Source organism: Pristis pectinata, chromosome 3 (genome assembly GCF_009764475.1).
Source record: "Pristis pectinata isolate sPriPec2 chromosome 3, sPriPec2.1.pri, whole genome shotgun sequence".
Lineage (NCBI taxonomy): Eukaryota > Metazoa > Chordata > Chondrichthyes > Rhinopristiformes > Pristidae > Pristis > Pristis pectinata.
In genome coordinates, this window is record NC_067407.1 from 98,466,082 (window position 1) to 98,488,422 (window position 22,341).

General features: G+C 36.5%; 1 protein-coding gene across 9 annotated transcripts in view; it reads left to right on the plus strand.

Annotated features, from left to right (window-relative positions):
* The window catches only part of LOC127568189 (exportin-1), a 52,783-nt gene extending 33,838 nt beyond the window's left edge, over positions 1-18,945 (plus strand). For all 9 annotated transcript variants that reach the window (XM_052011661.1, XM_052011652.1, XM_052011653.1 and 6 more), the window contains 10 exons: positions 862-1,025; positions 2,318-2,452; positions 4,282-4,465; positions 7,546-7,652; positions 11,223-11,417; positions 13,187-13,355; positions 13,447-13,581; positions 16,263-16,422; positions 16,503-16,599; positions 17,834-18,945. In XM_052011661.1, coding sequence (XP_051867621.1) covers positions 862-1,025; positions 2,318-2,452; positions 4,282-4,465; positions 7,546-7,652; positions 11,223-11,417; positions 13,187-13,355; positions 13,447-13,581; positions 16,263-16,422; positions 16,503-16,599; positions 17,834-17,980 — 1,493 coding nt within the window. In that variant the 3' untranslated portion in view covers positions 17,981-18,945. The remainder of the gene's footprint in view (positions 1-861; positions 1,026-2,317; positions 2,453-4,281; positions 4,466-7,545; positions 7,653-11,222; positions 11,418-13,186; positions 13,356-13,446; positions 13,582-16,262; positions 16,423-16,502; positions 16,600-17,833) is intronic.
* Positions 18,946-22,341: the final 3,396 nt, after the last annotated feature.

Here is a 22,341-nt window from a genome sequence, read left to right on the forward strand (position 1 = left end):
CTTTGGGATAAATTACTTAGAATATCCAAAGAAATTTAGGCATTGGAAAAGATGAGTTTCTTCATTTCTATCTATATAATTATGCAATATATAGTGCCCAGTATCTTACTAACAAAAGTTAAAATCATTTTTCAAAATGATATTTAAAGTCATTGCTGATTTGAAATGTGTAGTATCTAATTAATCTTGTGCACTGGTTAGTCAGGTTGAAAACTCATTGTAGTTGAATTAAAGACTAAAGCAACCAGTTAATATTTGCATTAAAATTCTAGGTAGTTGTGTAGAAGCCATTTGAAATTCCAAGAAGGGATATGGCAAGAGGCGAGTATTTTGCCTAGGCTGGTGTCCACATTTAGCAAATGGATCTATCTTGATTCCAATTAAATTGGTTAGTTTTAAAGGGCTACACTTGTTCACCATCTGCTCATGTATGCAATTTCAAGTGATAAAAAATAATTTGAAGAAAAGCCTTTTGTAGGTAAACTTATTCCTTATGCAGTGTCGAACAGCAAGAATGTTACAATAACGTTCAACTCGTGGCACTCTTCCATGTGTGCATTAGCCTATGTAATGTAACACCTAGGAGTAGAACTTGAAACTCCTAACAACCTGGTTCTGAGGTGAGAGTGCAACAAGTTTAATCAAGGTAACATTCCATGCCCCTCAAGTCCTTGATGTAACATTGTGTTTTCTGCGTTAGTGTCATTCAGTGATTAACCATCATACCTGTAATGTAATTGACTTTCTGACTTTTCTAACATTTCTCTTGTTTTAAGCAGACTTTGTGGCAAAACATTAGGTCATACATTTGAGTTCTTATCTGTATCTATAATTATTAAAAACTTTATTATTTGAACTTAGAAACTCATGATGGAGTTCAAGATATGGCATGTGATACTTTCATTAAAATTGCTCAAAAATGTCGTCGACACTTTGTTCAGGTGCAAGTTGGAGAAGTAATGCCATTCATTGATGAGATCCTGAATAATATCAATACAATAATTTGTGATCTTCAGCCACAACAGGTAAGGTTTTTGGGAATAAATTTGCATTTAGCAATTCAAGAATTGAGTATATGATCTGAAAATTTTATTTTATTTTCCCATGTGATGTGGGCGTTGTTGGCAGAGCCAGCATTTAATGCCTGTTTCCAGTTGTCCATCAGGGTGTTTGTAAGCCATCTTGAATTACAATGGTCCCTTTGGTTAACTCTTGCAGTTCTTTTGGATAAGAACATAGAACTGTATGGCACAGGAACAGGCCCTTCAGCCCACAACGTCTGTGCCAACCATGATGCCAATCTAAACTAATCTCACCTGCTTGCCTAAGGTCTATATCCTTCTACTCCTTGCCTCAACATCTTTTGTGAAAACCAAGTTTGTCCAACCTCTCCTTATATGTAATAGTCTCTAATCAAGGCTACATCCTGGTGAACCTCTTCTGCACCCTCCCCAAAACCTCCCTATCCTTCCTGTAATGTAACTAGGACTGCACACAGTATTCCAAATGTGGCTGAACCAAAATTTTATATAGCTATAATGTGACTTGCCAACTTTTATTCTCCATGTCCCTACTGATTAAGGCAAGAATGCTGTATGCCTTCTTTACTACCCTGTCCACTTGTGTTGCTACTTTCAGGGAGTAATTGACTTGCACCCCACTCTAGAGGATCCTGCTATTTACTGTATGCTTTCCTCTTGCATTTGACATGCCAAAACAGGCGACCTCACACTTGACCAATTTTTGTGTCATCCACAAATCTGCTTATCAGATCACCTACATCACGGACCTCTAGGCAGACCACTCCGCTACTACCCTCTGTCTTCTATGACCAAGCCAATTTTGAATCCAATCTACCAATTCACCGTAGATCCCATGTGACTTGATCTTTTGGATCAGCCTACCATGAGAGACCTTGAAGGTCCAAGATTTTGACATGGTGATAATGAAGAAACAATGCTGCTTTTTTGAAGTTGAGATGAGTGATGTGGAGGGTAACATCTTAGTGATGGTGGTGCTTGCATCTGTCTGAAGCTCTTGTCCTTCTGGATGGTAGGGGTCACATGTTTGGAAGGTGTCAAATGATTTCTTAGATTGTTCATAAAGCAGCCATCGTGTATCTTTTGGTGGAATGAATGTACAAAATGGTTTGTGGACTGCCAGTCATGTAAATTATTCTGGATGGCAGCATGCTCCTTGAGTGTAGTTGAAGCTGCTTTCAAAGTGAAGATATTGGTGATTTGGTATTAATTTTTTTTCTTTTTCCACTATTTCTGTATAATTCTGCTTAAAATAAACTTATTTGTATTGCCAATAGGTTCACACTTTTTATGAAGCTGTTGGTTATATGATTGGTGCTCAGACAGATCAGGCAGTGCAAGAGCATTTAATAGAAAAATACATGATGCTGCCAAATCAGGTCTGGGACAGTATAATACAGCAAGCAACTAAAGTAAGTATGGGTATTTAATTATAAAGTTTACTTGCATATATAATGTTAGCAATTCTTGAGATTTTGTAATACATTCAATTGCATAATGTATTATAAATGGATTCTTCCAGTATTCTGTACAGCATAGTTTATACACTGCTAGTAGAGCTGTTGCCCCTCAGCTCTAGCGACCTTGGTTCAATTCTGATATCCTATGTTGTCTGTGTGGAGTTCGCACTTTCTTCCTGTCACCACATGGGTTTCTGCTGAATGCTCCATTTCCCCTCGCATCCCAAATATGAGTGTGTTGATAGGTCACTGGACCACTGTAAATTACCCCTAGTGTATAGGTGAATGGCAGAATCTGGGGGGAGTTGAAGGGACTTTGAGGAGATAAGGTTGCGGGGAAGAATTGGTGGGGGTTGGGGGTGGGGGAGTGGGATTTCTTTCTGAGCTTACATAGACTTGATCGGCCAAAAGTTCATGTCTCTCAGATATATAGTTGATTGAATTTCTGTTGAACCATTACCTTTTTATTTAAGCAAGATTTTGAACTCTGCTCGAGCAACACAATATTTCAACCTGTATTATGGATATTTAAAAAAAATACACAAAAATTACATCGAATTGCATGGCCCAAAAAAAAATGAGGGGCAGGGGGCTGAACTGAATCCCTCCATTTCATCCTGTACCTTTTTGATTTAACACATTATATGCAGTATTTTTTTTTATCCTTGTAAGCTAGAAGAATTTTCAAATATATTGTCAAACTGGCAAATATTTGAGGAAGGTGGTGAATAAACTGGATAAATAGGAAACGTGTTGAAAATGCTGTGTTGCTAACAGCAGAATTGAAATTTTTCATGGTATGTTTGTTATGAGTAGTTCTAAAAATCAATGGAGCTGCCTTCATGTCTAACAAAATTCCATTGCTTCTGCGATGGTGATTAGTATGTGTGCCTGTCTTGTTGATATTTAGTACTGTCTTAGTGAGCAATTCTTTTGCATCTTGCATTTGTTCAGAAACTTCTCATGCAGATTGTTTGAAATGAGTAATGCATATAAAATCATCACTAAATTCTTAATAAAGAAAAATTGGAGAAGCATAGTTTTGTCTGTGTAACAAAAAAACTTTTTCAGCTAAGCTGTCACTCTGGAAAGGCAATGGATCCATGTGCAAGGCTTCCCATGTGCAAGGCTTCCCATGTGCAAGGCTTCCCATGTGCAATGCTGTCATGCAAGGATCTGCAAAAAGACATTTTAGACCTGAAGCTTTGTTACTTATCAAACCATAAACTAATCTGCATATTATTCAGTAATAAGCAAACTCCAGACTGAAGTTGATATCTTGCTGCATTTATTTAGATCTTATTTTGCCATTGTGCATTTATGTAATGGTTCAGAACTTCCTGTCTTTCCCAAAAAAAAACATGGCAATCTTGACCTTAAGCCACCAGTATAATTGGGGATTGTACTTAATATTGAGTATGCTATCTCAGCTGCCTGAAAAAGACCTCTGCAGTGTACATATTTTGTGACAACCTGAGTGGATTGTATGTTTGCTAATGTTTCAAAGTGTTAGCTTTCTAAATCAATATTTGAATTTGGTTACATTTGGCTAATGTTTCCAAAATGAAAGCAGCAAAAATCAGGTGTGAATATATTTTAAAAAAATTGGAGTACACATTGTAGAATTATGGGAGCTTAAGCATCCTTTGTTAACAGTAAGGAACACGTTAAAAATTAGCAGCCTAGAAGATTAGATCTCATTTACATCTGCAGAAAATCTCCACACTGTGTGTACACATCTTTTGCCAAATTGGAGTTAATTTATCTTTCTTTTGCTGTAGAATGTTGACATTCTTAAGGACCCCGAGACTGTGAAACAGCTTGGCAGTATTCTGAAAACTAATGTTCGAGCCTGTAAAGCAGTTGGTCATCCATTTGTCATTCAGCTTGGTCGAATCTATCTGGATATGCTGAATGTGTACAAGTGCCTCAGTGAAAATATTTCGGCAGCAATTCAAACAAATGGTTAGTTGAATATTTGATTTGTACTTGATATAATGTATGTAATAAAAGTCTCCTGCAAAACAATGAATGCACTCGAGTAAAAGCAGTTGCATTGCAATGCAAATTGTGTGTATGAACTTTAAAGTTGCTTAACTTGGTATCTGAGTTCTTTCAATGTTCTTTGAGCGCATTTGAATTTGTGCTATGAAATGGAGGAAAAAATCTGTCACCAAATGTACACCAACTTGGTTAACATTAATGCTATTTGAGGTCCTGTGGCAAAAGTACATTGTTTTCCAAGTTGTTTGATAATCTCCAGGCATTTACCAGCGCCTGTTTTTTGATGCCGGCATAATCTGATCTGCTTTTATTGTATACCTTGGTTAATTCTGAATATGATCAGATTTGTTATAAATGGTTTGGTTATGTAAAAATAAAGAGAGCAGCAGTGAGCTATTTAATCCCTTTTTAGCTTGTTCTGCATTTCAGCAATATTAATGAGGTTGTTCTTCTGTGACCTAACTCCATATGCCTTATTGGTCTATGTTCCTTGATATATTTCATCATCTGTTAATATTTGTCAAGTATCTCAAAGGTGGCACATATATTACCATCAGCCGTAGAGAGGCAATTATTGAGCACCCTTTGCCTGCAGAAATTAAAAATTACCTCTAAAAGGCCTGGCTCTTAATCTGTAGATTTGCTCTAGATTTGACAGCCACTGGAATTATGCCTTTTGTATACACTCTTGTATGTCTTAATATTTAAAACCTTCAAACAAATCATAGCTTGGGTTTCTAGATCCCATAGAATACAACTTGAGTTTATGTAATCTCTTCCTGGTGTTCATGTATTATTCTGTGTTACATGCACATTAGGACAATGAATCCTGCAGTGTTATAAAAAGAACTGCTATGTTCAACCAGTAGTTTCTGTAGCAGTAGTATACGTTTCGTGAACTTGTATTACAGTACTGTAAATTATAAAGATCAACATTTATTTGTTCTGTAGATTTTTGTTTGAATCCTGAATGGGGGAGGGAGGGTGGCAGAGAGTGAGGGATACATTTAAATATTGGAAGATGTGTTCTTTAGCAAATTGGGTGTTTGTTATTTGCTAGACACTGTTGGAGTGCCATTTTAATGTTCTAAAATGGGAATTTAGTTAGGAAGGGAAGGTGTTGCTTTGTGCCTCATTCTTTGTTCATGTGAGCTTCAGGAGATAAACATTGCTTAATGTAAATAATTTTCTTTAAGAAAAGTTTGCAGCAGATCAAGAGGTAGATGTAAAGAAACTAATTGATCTAAAATATTTAGTCTAAAAACTAAAAAAATAAGTGAATAGACGCCTCTATTGATTGAATATGTGAACAAGATTTGTTAAAGATGTAAGACTGGTGATGAGTTATATTTGCAATGTGTGTGAGTTGGTGTAGCCCAGGATGCTCCCTAGCAACCACATTGGTAGCATGTATTGAGTTAGAGTTCAAGCTCGTGATATTGGTGGGAAGCTACCTGGTTATTTTGAACCAGGTAAGGGTTGTGTTTCTTGCGTAGGTAGTATTCAGGATTTGAGCAGTAGTTAGGGGCAGATAAATGTGATGGACAAGTCAGGTAGGCTTGGAGATCCAGAATTGCAAGAACTTGCACTTTGTATGGATGTGATCTAAGAATGGTGGGATAATAGATAAACTAACCATGGGGCTAGTACTGAGATATTTAAATAGTGGTGGGGCTAGAGACGGGAGTGAAAAAGAACATTAGTGATAGGGTTCATTATAGACAAAAGGATAGACACTGATTTCAAGGTTGTTATAAAAATGAAGAGCCTCAACAGTTATGTAAAATAAGAGTTGCAAAAATAAATTTGGGTCCTGAGGATTTAAGGATGATGAAGAAATATCTGACCATTAGTCAAATTTTACAGAAGACGTAGGAGCTGAAATGGAGAGGAACGATGGGTCTAATAGCAGGAGTTTAAAGTAATTTTACTGAAGATAAAATTCTAGAGGGATTTGAGAGCTCAAATTCCCTGGACAGGATGGTGTGCATCTCAAATCTGCAGAGATGTGTGCATCAGTGATATTCATCTGAAATTACCTGTTATGGAATAATCCCAGTAAATTGGAAGGGAGAAAAATCTAGAAGGAGGAAAAATGAACTAAAGGCAAGTTAGCCTAATTTTTATAGTGCAGTCAGTGATGGACTGGAATCTATAATAAATGTGGTTAAATGGCAAAATAAATCATGATTAAGCAATTTCAGTGCAGTTTCATGAAGTGCAAATTGCATTTGACAAATACTTTTGAAGGTGTAATTGTCAGGTTAGAAAAGGGGAAAACAATTAGTGCAGTGTATCTGGGTTTTCAAAAGACATTTACGTTGGTATCGTGAAGATTTGTACATAAGGGTGCTGGGTTAGCATAACATTAGGAAGTAACTGGTTGCTTTCAAGTTGATAACATTGTTATTAGTATTGCCATAGGAATCTGTATTGGGCCCTTGGCCCTTCACAGTTTCTATTGCTGACTTGGATGTGTTACTTTTCATCTAAAGTTTCATACAAAATGCTGGTGGACAAAGGAAGATAGGAAGCCAGAAAGGAAGTCAGTGGTATGTTGACATAAGTCTTGATGAGATTGTGGAAGGCTCTGGTGAGATTTCATTTGGAGTTGAGCTTTGATCTCCATACCTAGCTGTTATACTTACCTTGGATTCTACGCTGTGCATTTGTTAGATTGCATCCTAACCCTTTTGAGAGGGAGTAGAATTAGCATAGAAGTTTAGAAGAATAAGTAATATCTTTGCATGCAAGATTCTGAGAAGGATTGATGGGATATAAATGAGCAGCTGTTGCCTCTAGATAGAGGGTGTTAGGAGCAAGGATATGGCGTTGAGCATTTCTGAAAGACTTTTAATTAGGGGTTTGTAAATCTTCAGACTTCTCTATTTCAGTGGTATCTGTTGTTAATAATTTTCAAGCATGAGAAATTTTTGCACACCAAAGAACATCTGAGATTAAGCATGGATCAGCCATGAATAAAGCAAAGTAGTCTCAAGGGTTCACAAGGACTACTTTTTTTTAATGTTCTTGTACCATAGGTGATATGGTTACAAAACAGCCCTTAATCAGAAGTATGCGGACAGTGAAGAGAGAGACTCTGAAGCTTATTTCTGGTTGGGTGAGCAGATCCAATGATCCACAGATGGTAAGTAAGGAATAAATAGTAGCATTTTAAGGTCATTAAAACCTGTACTGAAAAAATCTTTTCTATGACTAAGATGAAGACCTTTTCAAATGCTGTTTGATGTGCCTTCATTATGTGACAGTAAGATGTAGAGACCCCTATTTGTTCTGCCCTATCTTGTTGCTGTACTTCCTCCCCTCTCTTTCTAGCACCCCTCACCACCCAAGAATGACCACTTGCGTTTCTGTCTGATGTTGCTTCCAAAGTGTACCACTTGGGATTTGAAATTTAAACTGCGTGTGCAGAGGGATACTTAGTCTTTTTCATATTAAAAGTTTGTACAATATAAAAAAAGTTTGTTCTCCTAGCAATGTTTTCATCTTTCTCTGCTTTATATGGACATAAGAAGAAGGAGAAGGACTAGGCCACACAGCCCTCAACCCTGCTCTCTGTCATTCATCAAGGTCATGGCAATTTACCTCAATTTCATTTTCCTGTCCCATTCCCATAATCCTTAATTCTTGCAGTATCTAGAAATCTATCAATCTCATTTGAATCTGATTAATGATGAAGCCTCCACAGATGAGTGAAGGATTTTTTTTTCTGATCTCAGCCCTTAATGGTCTACCCCTTTGAGTGATAGTGACCTTTATTTCTAGATTCCTTTAGCCAGGGAAAACATCCTCCCTGCATCTTCCCAGTTGAACCCTAAGAATTTTATACTTCTCAGTGTTGTCGCCTTTATTCTCTAAAGTTTAAATGAAAAGCCTACCCTACCCAATCTTTCCTCATAGGAGACCTGTCATTGCAGGAACCAGTTTGGTGAATCTTTGCTGTGTTCCTTTTATAGCAAGTATATCCATTTTTAGGTAAGGAGACCAACAAAGTAGCTGTGGTCTCACCAAGGCCCTATGTAAAGCAACTTTATATCTTTGCATCAAATCCTCAAAGTAAAAAACAGCACCAAATTTACCTAATTGCCTACTGCAGCTTTGTGTTAGCTTTCAGTAATTTATGTACAAGAAACCCAGAACATGAACATTTCACTGTCTCTCACATTTAAAAAAAAAATGCTCTCAGCATTTGTTCTTTTTTTATCAAAGTGAGTAGTGTCACATTTTTCCATATTATGCTTTGTCTGCCATTCTATTGTTCACTCATTCAACACGTCTGTGTCCCTTTTGCATCCCTTCACCATACACATTTTTACTTAGTTTGCTGTCATTGGAAATGTGGCAATGTTACATTTGGTCTGCTTGGTTAACTTGTTGATATGGATTAGGAATAGTTGGGGCTGAAGCGCCCAATTCCAATTGCAGTAGTCACTTCCAGCCAACCTAAAACTGACCTCTTCATTCCTATTTTGTTTTTTCAATGCACACCCCTGGTTTCATGTGCTCTAACCTTGTTCAACAACTTCTTGTGTGGAACCTTATCCAAAGCCTATTGAAAATTCAGGTACACCACATCCACTAGCTCGCTCTTATCTACTCTGCAAGATACATTCTTTATGAACACAACAGATTTGTCAATCACCATTTCCCTCAAATCCATTTTGATACAATGTTTTCTAACTTTCTATATTGCATCCTTTTATTGTGGATTCCTTTGTTTTTCCTGCTACTGATATTTGGCTAACAGATTGGCAATTCCCTGTTTTCTCTCCCTCCTTTCTTTAAATACACCTGCTATCTGTCAATTTGCAACAACCGTTCCATGGTCTGTTTTGGAAGATTATAAACCTAGTATCCACTGCCTCCATAATGGCTGTTTTCAAAACTCTGGAATGTAGATCACCAGGTCCTTGTAATTTATACATTTTTTGACTAGTCTTCCTTTTTACTTGCTGATTAAACCATAGGTTTTCCAGCTTTTCTGGGAGGTTTTTGTGTTTTCTGTGAAGACAGACTCAAAGTCTTCATTTAAATCCTCTGCTATTTCCTTTTTCCTCACTTATAACTTCTGCCATCTCTGTCTGGGATCTAAATTTACACGTTGCAAAAGGATGCCACTCTTATTGCTATTTATCTTATACCATTATTAATTGGCCTGAACTACTTGTTCTCGCTGCATTTATCCATGACAATGTCGCTTCTGCCCATTTCCAATCCATCTGTGTTTATCCTGGAGACTAACCAGCTGTGGAAGATTAGAAACATAGAAAAGAGGAGTAGGTCATTTGGTCCTTCAGCCCTCTGCACAATTAAGTGCATTCACGGCTAATTAGCCACTGCAATGCCCTGATCCTGATGTCTTCACGTTCCCTTGATCCATTTGGCAATTAAGAAATATCTGCTACCTTCTTGCATGTATTTATTTAATGACTTGGCCTCCACTGCCTTCTGTGGTATGGAATGCTACAGATTTACCATCTTGGTGAAGAAATTTTCCATGATCTCAGTTCTAAATAGTATCCTGAAGCTATAATCCCTGGTTCTGGACTCTCCAGCCACCAGGAGCATCCTGTCTGTATCTAATTTGCCTAATTTTTAGGTTTCTGTGATAACTCCATATTCTTCTACACTCCAGTTAATATAGGCCTAATGCTCAATTTCTATAATAACTTGAATGTGAGCAAAGAAATAAGCAGATCCTGAAATTCTGAGCAAGAGTTGGGAATGGCCTTTAAAGTAAAACAAGGAGAGAAAAGGGAATGAATGGGGTATGTGATAACAGACCTCTGAGGTTTTATTGGATGACTTTTCAATTACGCTGACTTGCTGGCCGGGGTTTATCTCTACCTCAATTTTGAATCAGATTTTAAAGTTGAGGTTGCCTTTATTCAGTTAAATAAATAAAGTTGCACTGTGCACTCTGTAGAAACAAAACTCCTGAAGAGGTCAACTAAGGGCATCGGTAAACAATAGTAGCCTTGTTCAAAACAATGTAGGCTTAGTGGCCAGCAGCAGAGATGAGAAAAGCCCATTCATTGGCAAAAGAGGGGAAAATGGCATTACTGCTGTAGCCATGGGTCTTAAACTAGCAGGAAATCAGTGAATTAAATCTTTGTTTAAACAAGTGGCTAAAAATCTAAGAAAATTCTCTGCAGCACCATCTGCTGGCCAAACTGTCATTATATTGTGTAACCCAGTGTTGCTTCACAGTGCCACCTGCTGGTTTAGTGGTTAAATATAAATACTGTATTGGCATTCCTATTACAAGTTTTTAAATACCAGCTCGTAACTCTCACAGAGATTAATTCTATTGCTATATTAGATTTAGTTTCTTCAATCATCCTCAATGAGTTTGATTTGTGTATTAAGGAATTTGCCAGCCCACACATGAATTCTGAATGAACTACCCTGTACTCTTTGCAGGATATGTTGAAGGAATGGAGGAGACTGCTCTTTCACAACATGTCTTTCTCTGTCTCGGTCTGCACTTCATTCTTTCTCACAATGGCACCTTGATCTATGGCTTTTTTTAACTTGTCTTCCCCTCTCCTGAGTCACCTTCTCCCCCCCCCACCCCCAATCCCCGTCTCACGCTGCCCTCTGCCCTCCTTTGGAAACGCACCCCCCCACCATCGCTTCTCATTTGTGCTCCTCAGATTTTGGCAAAATGGAATAATGTTTCCAATAATTTTTATAGGTGGGTGAAAATTTTGTTCCTCCATTGCTGGATGCAGTGCTTATTGACTATCAAAGGAATGTACCAGCTGCTAGAGAACCAGAAGTACTTAGTACCATGGCAACCATTGTGAACAAACTGGGTGGACATATCACATCTGAAATTCCTCAGATATTTGATGCTGTCTTCGAATGCACTTTAAATATGATTAATAAGGTGAGATTAATAGATCATTGAGTATGCATTCCCTAATACAGTCCTTATAACTATCCAAAGTCACACGTTTAATTCTGGATGGGTCATAACTTGGCACTAGTAGAACTCTGGTTTTGGAATTGAAATGACTATGGACTTTTACAGTTAAAATGTGAAAATTTTAAGTTTCAGTATCTCTTTTTATGTACCTTTATCACATTCTTGTTTTCAATATGGATGATAAAACCATGCTTATTGTTCTTATTTGTTTGCTCTTTGATAGTGAACACTTTTTCCTGATCATTATGATTTGTGATGATGCTTCCTTGTCCCAACTAACTATAGTGTTTGACTTGGAAAAAGAACTGAAGTGGTTGCCACTGTGGTTCTTGTTATCTAAAGTGTAGGATTAGAGATGCTGTCAAAATAAGTTTCTCAACTTGCACAGTATATTTTGCACCATGTTGGGGGAAATAAAGGGCTGATTTTGATTACGTTATCAACATCAATCACTTCATTCTTTTGTTACTGAGTGTATGGAATGTTCTGGTAATTACATCAATTTAAGTGGTATGGCAGGATGAGTAGTTGGGGTGAACTTAAAAAAGACGGGCTGCTTATGTTGCACAAAATACTAACATTCAGGACATCAAAGTAAGTTCTCTGACATCAATTTCAGATGTTTTACGAATTGTAGGCCTTTTGGTTCCACACTTAGTCCAAGATGAGCTCTGCCTTGGGGAAAAAGAACTGAAAATGTGTGTAAGTTTAAAGTTTTGGTTTAAAAGTATTGATCAGACTGAGGTTGATTTGTTACGTATAGGTTTATGAGAAAAGACTGATGTGCTGCCAATTGGAAAATATTAACTGATTAACAACTTATTTATGTTTTAAGACTTTATTACTTTAAAGTGGGATGCAGTGGTGGACAACCATTTAATCCCCTTTGTGGTAATGTTGGTTTCTGGCATGGGGCAGGCTTGGAGGAGTGGGGAAAAGAAATGGTGGTGTTACTTTTATCAAACAATTTGCCTTTTAGTCAGTTTTATAATGAGAATTATGGTGGAGTGTTGCAGTTCAAGAGAAAGAAACCTCCCCTCTCTGAAGTGGGGCATAATAAAAGATAAGGTAAATTGGTTGCAGTCATCTGACTTAAATTTGATTTTTTTTTGTTGTAATATTCTGAATCAGGTATGACATTTTATTGGACTTTCATCAAACTATCCCAAGAATAGTTACCTTAGATTAGTTATCATGATTTCCCTACACTGAGCTCAAATGCTTCATAGAGGCTGTATATCAAGATGCAAGGGCACAATTCCTTTGAGGTAATTTTATCATTCTGGGGATAGCAGCTAAACCAGCAATTTATCCGAGGTCAGGGATGATGCAAGAGGTGAAATGGAATAAAACTGCCAAAGCAGTTAAACATTATGTTAATTTTTTTTAACCAAGCTTTTTGGAAATTTTAGTTCATATGAATTTATTGTCATCTGACTAATCTTTGAACCCTTTTTCATCCCTCTTTTTGCTGCACCAGGTTTGTGCAGAGCTTCCCCAAATTTAATCACCTGGCTGTCAAGCTTCCACTGTTCCTAAATGAGTAATATCTTGGTTCCAATGGTGTGGCACTGAATGACACTCCTCAAACTCCATCCTAAAGTTGTGCAGCCCCAGTCATGAATTCACATGTGTACAATTATACGTTACTTTTGTTCTCTTACAAATTTCATTGTGCTGTTCTTCTCTTCAGCTTTTTTTTTAAAGAGGTTTCATTCTTTCTTTTTCAGGACTTCGAAGAATATCCAGAACATAGAACCAATTTCTTCCTGCTTTTACAAGCTGTAAATTCGCATTGTTTCCCAGCATTCCTAGCCATTCCTCCAGCACAATTTAAGCTAGTTTTAGATTCCATAATATGGGCTTTTAAACACACCATGAGAAATGTTGCTGATACAGGTTTGTTTAAATTTGGTTTTTGCATAGTAAACTTGTAAAAAAGGATTTTTTTTTTGATTATGACCTGCAATTAGAATGTTTTCTATTACAGGTCTACAGATTCTCTACACACTTCTGCAAAATGTTGCGCAGGAAGAAGCAGCAGCACAAAGTTTCTATCAGACGTATTTTTGTGATGTCCTACAACATATATTTTCTGTTGTCACAGATACATCTCACACTGCTGGTAAGGACTTTGGATTTTGCATACCCAGATTTGTTGCAGTTGGTTAAAGTGTTAATAATATTGACCTAGTTTTCAGAGAAATGTTGACAATTCCATGTAGGCAAGTGGATTTAATTGTTTATAACTTCATTTTGGTGCTTTAAGTTTTTGGATATTTGAATTGCAGAGATATTCACAATATTCAAACACCTTGGTTTTGAGAGCTTCTAAGCTGTGGCCTGCACAAATGACTTGCTATAAACAGAAGGCATTTCTGATGAGGTTGGAACTAGTGTTGTGGGCCAAGTTGTTGCTGGAGGTACTGATTGTGGCTGGTGTGCATCTAATTGATAGGGGCATAGAACTGGTTGGGGAGTGGCAAACATGGGAGAAGACCCACCGCACCCTGGAAATTCAAGGCTATCATGTGCTAATAATAAATGTTAACTTGGTAAAAGATTTTGATTTGAAAAATCAGTAACTCGAGCTAACAGGAAATTCTGGAAATACTCATTATGCAGTCTCTGGAAAGGGAAATGGTTAATTTTTTGGGTTGAAGATTCTTTGTTTGACTCTCATTAACTTTGTTTCCATTTCCACAGATGCTACCTGACCTGAGTGTTTCCAGCATTTTCTGTTCTTGTTTTGGATTTCCAGGCAGGAAATGAGAAGACACCAGTTCTGGTCATAGCTATTGCTGAACATATAAATCATATAAACACAATTTTAAATAAAAACAACAAAGCAGACTTCAATTTTTCTCTTCCCCAGTTCTAATGGAGAGTCCCAGACCTGAAGTATTAACTGTTTCTTATTCCACAGATGCTGCCTGACCTGCTGAGTGTTTCCAGTATTTTCTATTTTTATTCAAGACCTTAGCTTATCAAATCTTTAAGATTTTGTTTTTCAATTGACTTTTTAACCACTTCAACTTTTATTATAAACGGATAACAATTTGGAATTTCTTGGGTGCAGTGGCCCCCTTGTTTGCTACTTCTCTACCTGCTAGTTCTGCATCTGCCACAAATGGATCCTGTAGTGACAATTTGAGTTAGTCAACTGGTCATTTTATTTTGTGCTCATGCAAGTGAACCTTTTTCAAGTTGCATTACTATTCAATGCTTAATTTGTTTATAAACCTATTCTCCCCAACCCAAAAATAACTTTTTTTGGAACTTGTTTCATTGGAACCAGCAGCCCTTCCAGTACTTTGTCTAAAGTGCTACTTAATGTCCAAATTCTTCTGGCTATTTTACCAAAGTGGCTCAATACATGAACATTGAGACTAAACACTGACCAGCCATTTGGCAATAGCAGAAGTTATATAGCTCAACCCTGTCTCATTCTCAATCTTGTTTACACTGTTAGATTTTTATTAAACTATATGGGATCAGAAACTGAGTAAAAGATGTTTTTGTTTTCTTTGCTAAGTGGTATTGAGGCTTAACTTGCAGCAATCGAGGAACTTGGTTCCATGTTGTTCTGAAATTTATGGCTTAATCCAGCACTACGTAGTCTCTTTACTCATGAAGTGACCAGCTCATTGCTTTGCCTTTAGTGATTTGTTCAATGTCATTTTCCTTACAGACTATTTGGGCTAAATGGTTTTATTAGCATTTGATTTCTCTAGATTTTTGAAGTTTATTTTTGAAATTTTTGTTCCTTTCCAACTTACCTGTGCGAATTAGGTTTTGGGTTGCTGCTGGACTTGATTCCTTTGGAGAACTGTGCTATTTTTAATGTACTATTATAAAAAGAATATTGCAAAGTGAGTATAGTTCACAAAAGTATTGAAGATGCAGTTGAATACCTGAGAAAAGCTAGGACTGTATTCACTGTGGCTGTGAGAGTTTAGGTTGGTCTATCAGAAGTGCTTAGCAATGTAAAAGAATTTTACTGAAACATTTCCATTAGTGAATGAGCTATAGGAAAGCATAAATTTAAGATCATCACTAGAATCACAGCAGTTGTTGAACCTTTGTGTGAATTGGCTGTCATGTCTCTTACACTACAGTAATTACACTTCAAAAATACGTGATTCAGTGTAAAGTATTTTGGGATCCTTTTGGTTGTGAAAGATCTATCTTTTAAGGATGGAAGAATTTTTTCTGTTTTTAGAATACAGCATTTTTCTACTGGCTTGTGGCAGATAGTTTCTCCAGTGTGAGTTAAGTGATGGAAGTCTGATGGTTGGAAATGACATATTTGTTTTTAATAATTGTTGACTAACAAATATGACAAAAGTTAATTCTAACAATTTCAGCACATCACTTATTGGGAATTGCTGAATAAGTGAAACTTGTTTTTAAAGTATGTTAATGTTCCCTTAAAGAAATATTTGTTTAAAAACTAATTGCATTCCAGAGTAATAGTCTTTGCTTTTAACTTCAGCATATATAAAAATACACAATACAATACAATCCACAATATTTAGTAATATGTTTCTTTAAAAGATGGTAATTTTTCAAGTGTTGTATAGTTTGTTGCTAAGGTTTGTTTGTAGTTCCATAGGTTAGTGATGTTTGGTGTAATAGTTAATTCCATTGGACTGTGTGCTTGACATTGTTGTCACATATCTTTGGATTATTTATAATATAGGTTAAAATTTAAATGAATCAGCAACATCAATTAAATTGAAGACTGAATACTTGTAATGGTTTTATAATTGCTTCTAAAGTATTAACTTTTTAAATTTTTTTTAGGTTTGACAATGCATGCATCAATACTTGCATACATGTTCAACCTGGTGGAGGAAGGAAAAATATCAGTGCCCCTTAACCCAACAAATCCTGTCACTAATCATGTATTCATTCAGGATTATGTGGCTAATCTATTGAAATCTGCTTTTCCACATCTACAAGAGTAAGTTGGTTTTAATTGTTTAAAGGAAATCTCTTTTGAACCTTTTACTTAACTTCTTAAGTCTCCTTTTCTTGTTACAGAGCACAGGTGAAGTTGTTTGTAACCGGGCTTTTCAGTTTAAATCAAGACATTGCAGCCTTTAAAGAACATCTGAGAGATTTCCTTGTTCAAATCAAGGTAAAGCAGTTCTAGTTTATGTCAGAAGATTTTAGAATGTATCAAAACTTTATTTCTAAATGTTTTAAGACAATGTAGTGAAGACATTAAAGTGGGATAAATCGGCTACTGCAGTGCAAACAGATTTTATTTGCAAGGAAATGGTGTTTTTTGTATTTGTAGTCTGTTCCGTTTGATTCACAGGTCAGCTGAACAGTCTCATTCAGTCACTACTTGGCTACAAAGATATTTATTAGTCTGACATAGAACTACAGTTTAATTACAAAGTTCAATTGTTGAGTGTGAATGTAGAATGTTATAGAATGTTCTGTTCAATTTAATAAAACAGCTTGTTTAACCCACAATTTGCAAAACTTTGCTGTCTGTCTGATTTTGAAGCTTGGGGTCAGTATTGATTTCACTTTGGGCTTGCTAAAAAGAAAACCATGCTGTTAAGTCTTGAATCAAATAAAATTTGTTGACCTAAGCTCCTTGGTAGAAAATGAGGGCTTTTTTTTGTTCCTTAAAACTTTAACATGAGTTGTTCAGTTATTTCAAGAGGGTTTTATTTTATGGTAGTGTAGTTCTCTTTTTAAACTGACACCTTCATATAATGATAGCATGTTCATCAACATTTAAAATGTAATTCCTCAGCCAGCATTAGAGTCTGCCATTAATTCTGCATAAAGCTTCACTGATTTTGCTTAAGATCAGTATTTAACACATCCATTTAATTTCTATGGATGCAAACCAGAAGGGTATGGATTTAATTTCTCTACTCTTGCCAGCAAATTATTGTTGGGATACAGCATGGATTTGGGGAAAAATGGAGGGAAAGTAGAGTTTCTATGTGGTAAAGGCTAGTGATTTACCTAATACAAATCCTTTTCTGTGCCCTTATCAAGAAGGCATCACAATTCTTACGCTAAAACACCTATGTCAGAGGTGTTAAGGGCCTCTCAGATTTGAAGCTCTATTGAGTTCAACATGGGGAAAAGGTGAAAATGTACATGAGCTGAGAGTCACCAGGTTTCTCAAAACCGGCAGTGAATTGTAAAATGTGCCATTGTTTTGAAGCAATAATGCTTTGAGGCTTAAATGAGTGAAATAAGTTGATGGTCATTTTGTTTTATTACTTCTGAGGGTTAAGGGGATTCACGACTGCCTCATACAGCAGAATGAAAATGTTCCAGTTAAATATGGAAGGCCATTTTTGCAAATTTGTTTTTTTTTACAAATTTTTGTTTGCCTGCAGGAATTTGCTGGAGAAGATAGTGCTGACTTGTTCTTAGAAGAACGAGAGGCTGCTTTACGCCAAGCCCAAGAAGAAAAACATAAACTTCAGATGTCTGTTCCTGGAATTCTTAATCCACATGAAATCCCTGAGGAAATGTATGATTGAGAAATAAGGAGTAAACCAAGTTGTGCTGTTTCTTCTGTTTAGCCACCATTAGTGTAGCTTTGCAGAAGATAATGCACAAGTGTCTTGACCAAAAATGATGCCAATATATGTATATTAAATCCTTTGTCACCTGATAGCTCTTTTTACTTAGTATGCAATTTGTATGGGAGTTTTTTCTTGTGTAATACCTTTCCATTGTTATAAATTCAAAGTTTTGTCATCTTTGTTTAGATTTGCATGCAGTTGTATGAATCAAATCACTTTTTAAAGATCAGTTGTGTCCCATTTTATGGTTTGGGAGGGGAGGAAAGAGAGCTGAAAAGTAGGCTTTGCTTGTGCCTCTGCTTGCAAAGTGTACAAGAGAGATAGGAATTATTTTCTGTAACTGATCACCAATCTCTTAAATTGGGTGTGTGTTACTTTGTTGTAGCATAGCCTCTATGCAACCTAGGAATGAAAGTGATCTGTGGGGTAGGTTTGGGGGGTGGGGTGGGAATTATTCAAAGCGTAGTGTCAGGCATGTCCCAGTGCTGCTTTTCAATTGTATCTATGGGTAGTTGGAAGAAGTGGTAATGCTTGACTGAATTAATGCAATTCTAGCCAGATAGGTTTGCGGCAAGATCATGTGCACATCATCCCGGTGTAAAGCATCTTGAATGACTTGGGAACACAGTACACTTGGTTATTTTTTATGAATTTTTTTTGTCTATGTATGTGCTGTCGCTTTGTCGACAACAGCTTTTTGTTTTCCTCAATGAGGAGTGTTGCTCATTTGTTGAGCCTTCATTAATTCTAAGTGAAAGTGGTTAAATATTTATCGAGTTGGCATAGGCTGCATCTTTATAAACAGCTCATGAAAATACTGATGGCTTTTGAGATGACTTGTACTAATTTACATTGTTTACCATGCTGTAGTGCTTCAAGAACACTACTTAAGAGCAAAATAAATTTGGTTTACATTTAAATCTGCCTTTTTGGCCTTGATTCTTTTGTTCATGTTTTCTTAAGTTTGAATTTTTCAAAATTTAATGTACAGGTGACTTGATAACTTTTGGTGAAAGGTCATGTGATTCAAGTTTTACCAATGAACATTTGGCCACATTTGTCACTGTTTAGTGCACCTTTTCCTCTGAAATTGAAATGTGAATTTATTAGATTTTACTTTTTAACTGTTCTGGTATTTCACAATGCATTCTAAAATGAATTGGAGTGTTAATTCACATCTACGCTATCCTGGTAATTATGCTTCACACTAGTCTTCTCTCAAACTACCACTTGTTATTGTTTTATCTTTCTATTCAATTTTTCTTCATTAATGAGCTCCTGCCTAAATGCAAATAAGCTGTTCAATTCCATTACTACGTTGATAACTATATTTTAAGTACCTTCTGAGAAAAGTTTATCCTGAATTTCTGAAAGGATTTATTGATTACTTTTATTTATTATCTACACTTTTAAGTACCCCTGCCACAAATCTATCACCTGCCATAGTTCTTCATAACTGGATAAACTTCATTGAAATATATTTTCAACAACCTGAGCCTGTACAATCTAATAGTTGTGCCTTCTCTGTTCTTGGAAAACCTCTGGGCTTTGTCCAATGTTTCTGTAATCACTATTCTACTTAACAATTCCCTTAAATGGGCAATACTTTTAAATGGTCTTATGAGGTTTTTATACAGGTTTAATATGACTTTGCATTTTGGTTCTGTTCCTCTAGAAATAAACCGCAGGGTTTTATTGCCGTTTGCTTCACTACCTGTTTAAGTTTGCTGCTGAGAACTTGGGGAGGGGGTGGGGGGGAGATTGCAAACATCAGGATGGGGGAGAGAAACAAATTGTTGGAGCTACAGAACAGAGATTTGTTTTTTAATTTTCCAAGATGCTCCAGATTTGGGGAAGGTTCCATTTTGATATGGAAATTGCAAATGTAACTCCTTTGTTCAAAATGGGGTTGGGGGACAGTGAGGGAAATTTGGAAAAGAGGAAATTTCTGTTGGAAAACACTAGAAACTACTAATACTGTTTCCTGCACTGAGACTACAATGCATTCCCAATACAAGCTTGAAGATCTGCTGCATCTTGTCATGTTGCAGCCTTCTGGACTCCATATGGAATTCTACGACTTCAGGTAACTCGCTCTTTATATTTGTATTGGAACTGGCCATTTCTACTGTAAGTCATCTATCTGTGATATTGGCTGTTTTTTCTCTCTCCATGAGTACACCTGACCTCATGGACAATCCAACAGCCCTGAATCTTGAAACATTTTCTGTTCCATTATTTGTGTTATCACTTCCTCATTAACTTCCCTCATTATCTGATCAATCATCATCTTTTCCCACTCAGCAACCCTGGCCTCACTTGTTCTTGGGTAATCTCTTGTCCTATTCATTTCCCTGCCCCACCTTTATTGATTTCCAATTTAAAATAATTTATTTTTCTCTCCCAGCTCTGACAAGGGATCTTCAACCTGAAAAATTAACTCTTTCCCTTTCCACAGATGCTGCCTGAATATTTACAACATTTTCTGTTTTCATTACTAAAAATGTTATAGCTGGGCAATTAAACAAAAATCAAGATAATTGAGGGAAGTTAAATGATTTTGTGGAAGAAAAATGATGTTTGACCAATTTATTGAAGTTTTCTTTTTGAAACGGCAATGTTTGCTGTGGATAAAAAAGAACCAGTGGATGTATTAAACTTTCCAGAAAGCATTTGATAGGGTTTGGCATCAATGATTAGAGTAGAAAATAAAAGCTTATGGTCTGGAGGATAACACTTTTGGTGTGGATTGGATAACTTCCAGGGAATAAATTTGGCACAATGGGTCTTTTTCTATGTTAGGAAGATGGAATGAGTGGTATGCCATTAGGATTAGTTCTGGGGCCTTAGCCTTTTTATAATGTGTATGAATGACTTGAAGACATTGAAGGTATGTTGCTAAATTTGCCGATGATGCAAAGGTGGGTAGAAAAGTTATGAAGAGATTGGCTATGAAGGAATTTGGATAAGGTAGTCAAAAGTGGAGTACGTTGTGGGAAAATGCAATTGTCCATTTTGGCAGGAAATATTTTAAAAGCATAAACTGAAAGATTGTAAAGGAATCTTCAAAAGGTTAGTATTAAGGAAAGCTGATGTTATTGAGAGTTGAATAGAACACAAAATAAGGAAGTTGTGCTTCAATTATATAGGGCATTAGTATGACTGCATCTGGGGTACTGTGTACAATATTGGTCTTGTTAAAGAATAATGTTCATCCAACAGAAGCAGTTTAGAGGTTTATGAAACTATTACTTGCAACTGAGTGGATTATCTTGCACGGAAATGTTGGTCATACTCGGCTGAAGAGGGGATGATTGAAACTCTCAAGATCATGAAGTCCTGATATGGTGGATATGAAGATAATCCTTTGTGGGATAAACTGGAAATGTTTCAAAAAATGCCTATTTAAGATGGATGAGGCAATTTTTTTTCCCTGAATGTTTTGAAACTTTGCAACTGTTCCTACAAGGACGGTGGAAGCAGTGTCTGGCATTTAAGGCAGAGATGGGTAGATTTTTGGTGAAGTAGTGAAAAGTTACCATGCAGAATTGTGGTTACAATTGTGTCAGATATGAATCAGAAATTACATTAAATGGGGCAGCAGGCTTGAGTGGCCTGCAAAGTTTTATGTAAGACTACACCTTGCTGGTGTTTCTTTTTTGCAAATACTTGTTAGGAATCAAAGGTTGTGTCAAAGATGAACCATGTTTGGCAATGATAAAAACACACAATGCTGGTAGCACTCTATCTCTGGAAAGAGAAACAATTAACTTGAAATGTTAATTCTGTTTCTCTTTCCACGGATGCTGCCTCACCTGCTTGAGTGTTTCTATTATTTTCTGTTAATATTTTAGGTTTCCAGCATCTGCAGTGAGTTTTAGATTCATGTTTGGCTGTGACTGAATTTTTGCTGGTTACACGGTATCATTTAATTTTTTATTTGAAAGCTGCAGAAGATGTACATTAATGTAGTATATAAGTAGTGATTATTGTTCATTGCTTTCCTGAATGTTTTGAGTTAATAGAACAAATCAGTGAGTCTGTGTACATCTGTTCCTATGCCGTATTGCCTCCTAATTCTATCCAGTAACACGTAACCACTTAAGATTTAATGTAGTAAGATGTTATACACCATGTAAGTATTCATTCCATCATGATCTAGGAGTAGGAAAGAATGGTGGAACTAGTTCGAATCACAGATCTTCCCCCTTCCACCCACCCATCCTTCCCAAGTGGAGCATCTTGCTCCTTACTCTGTTTTAATACAGGGGAGAGCATTACATCACTTTTATCCCACATATTATTGTGCTGATAAG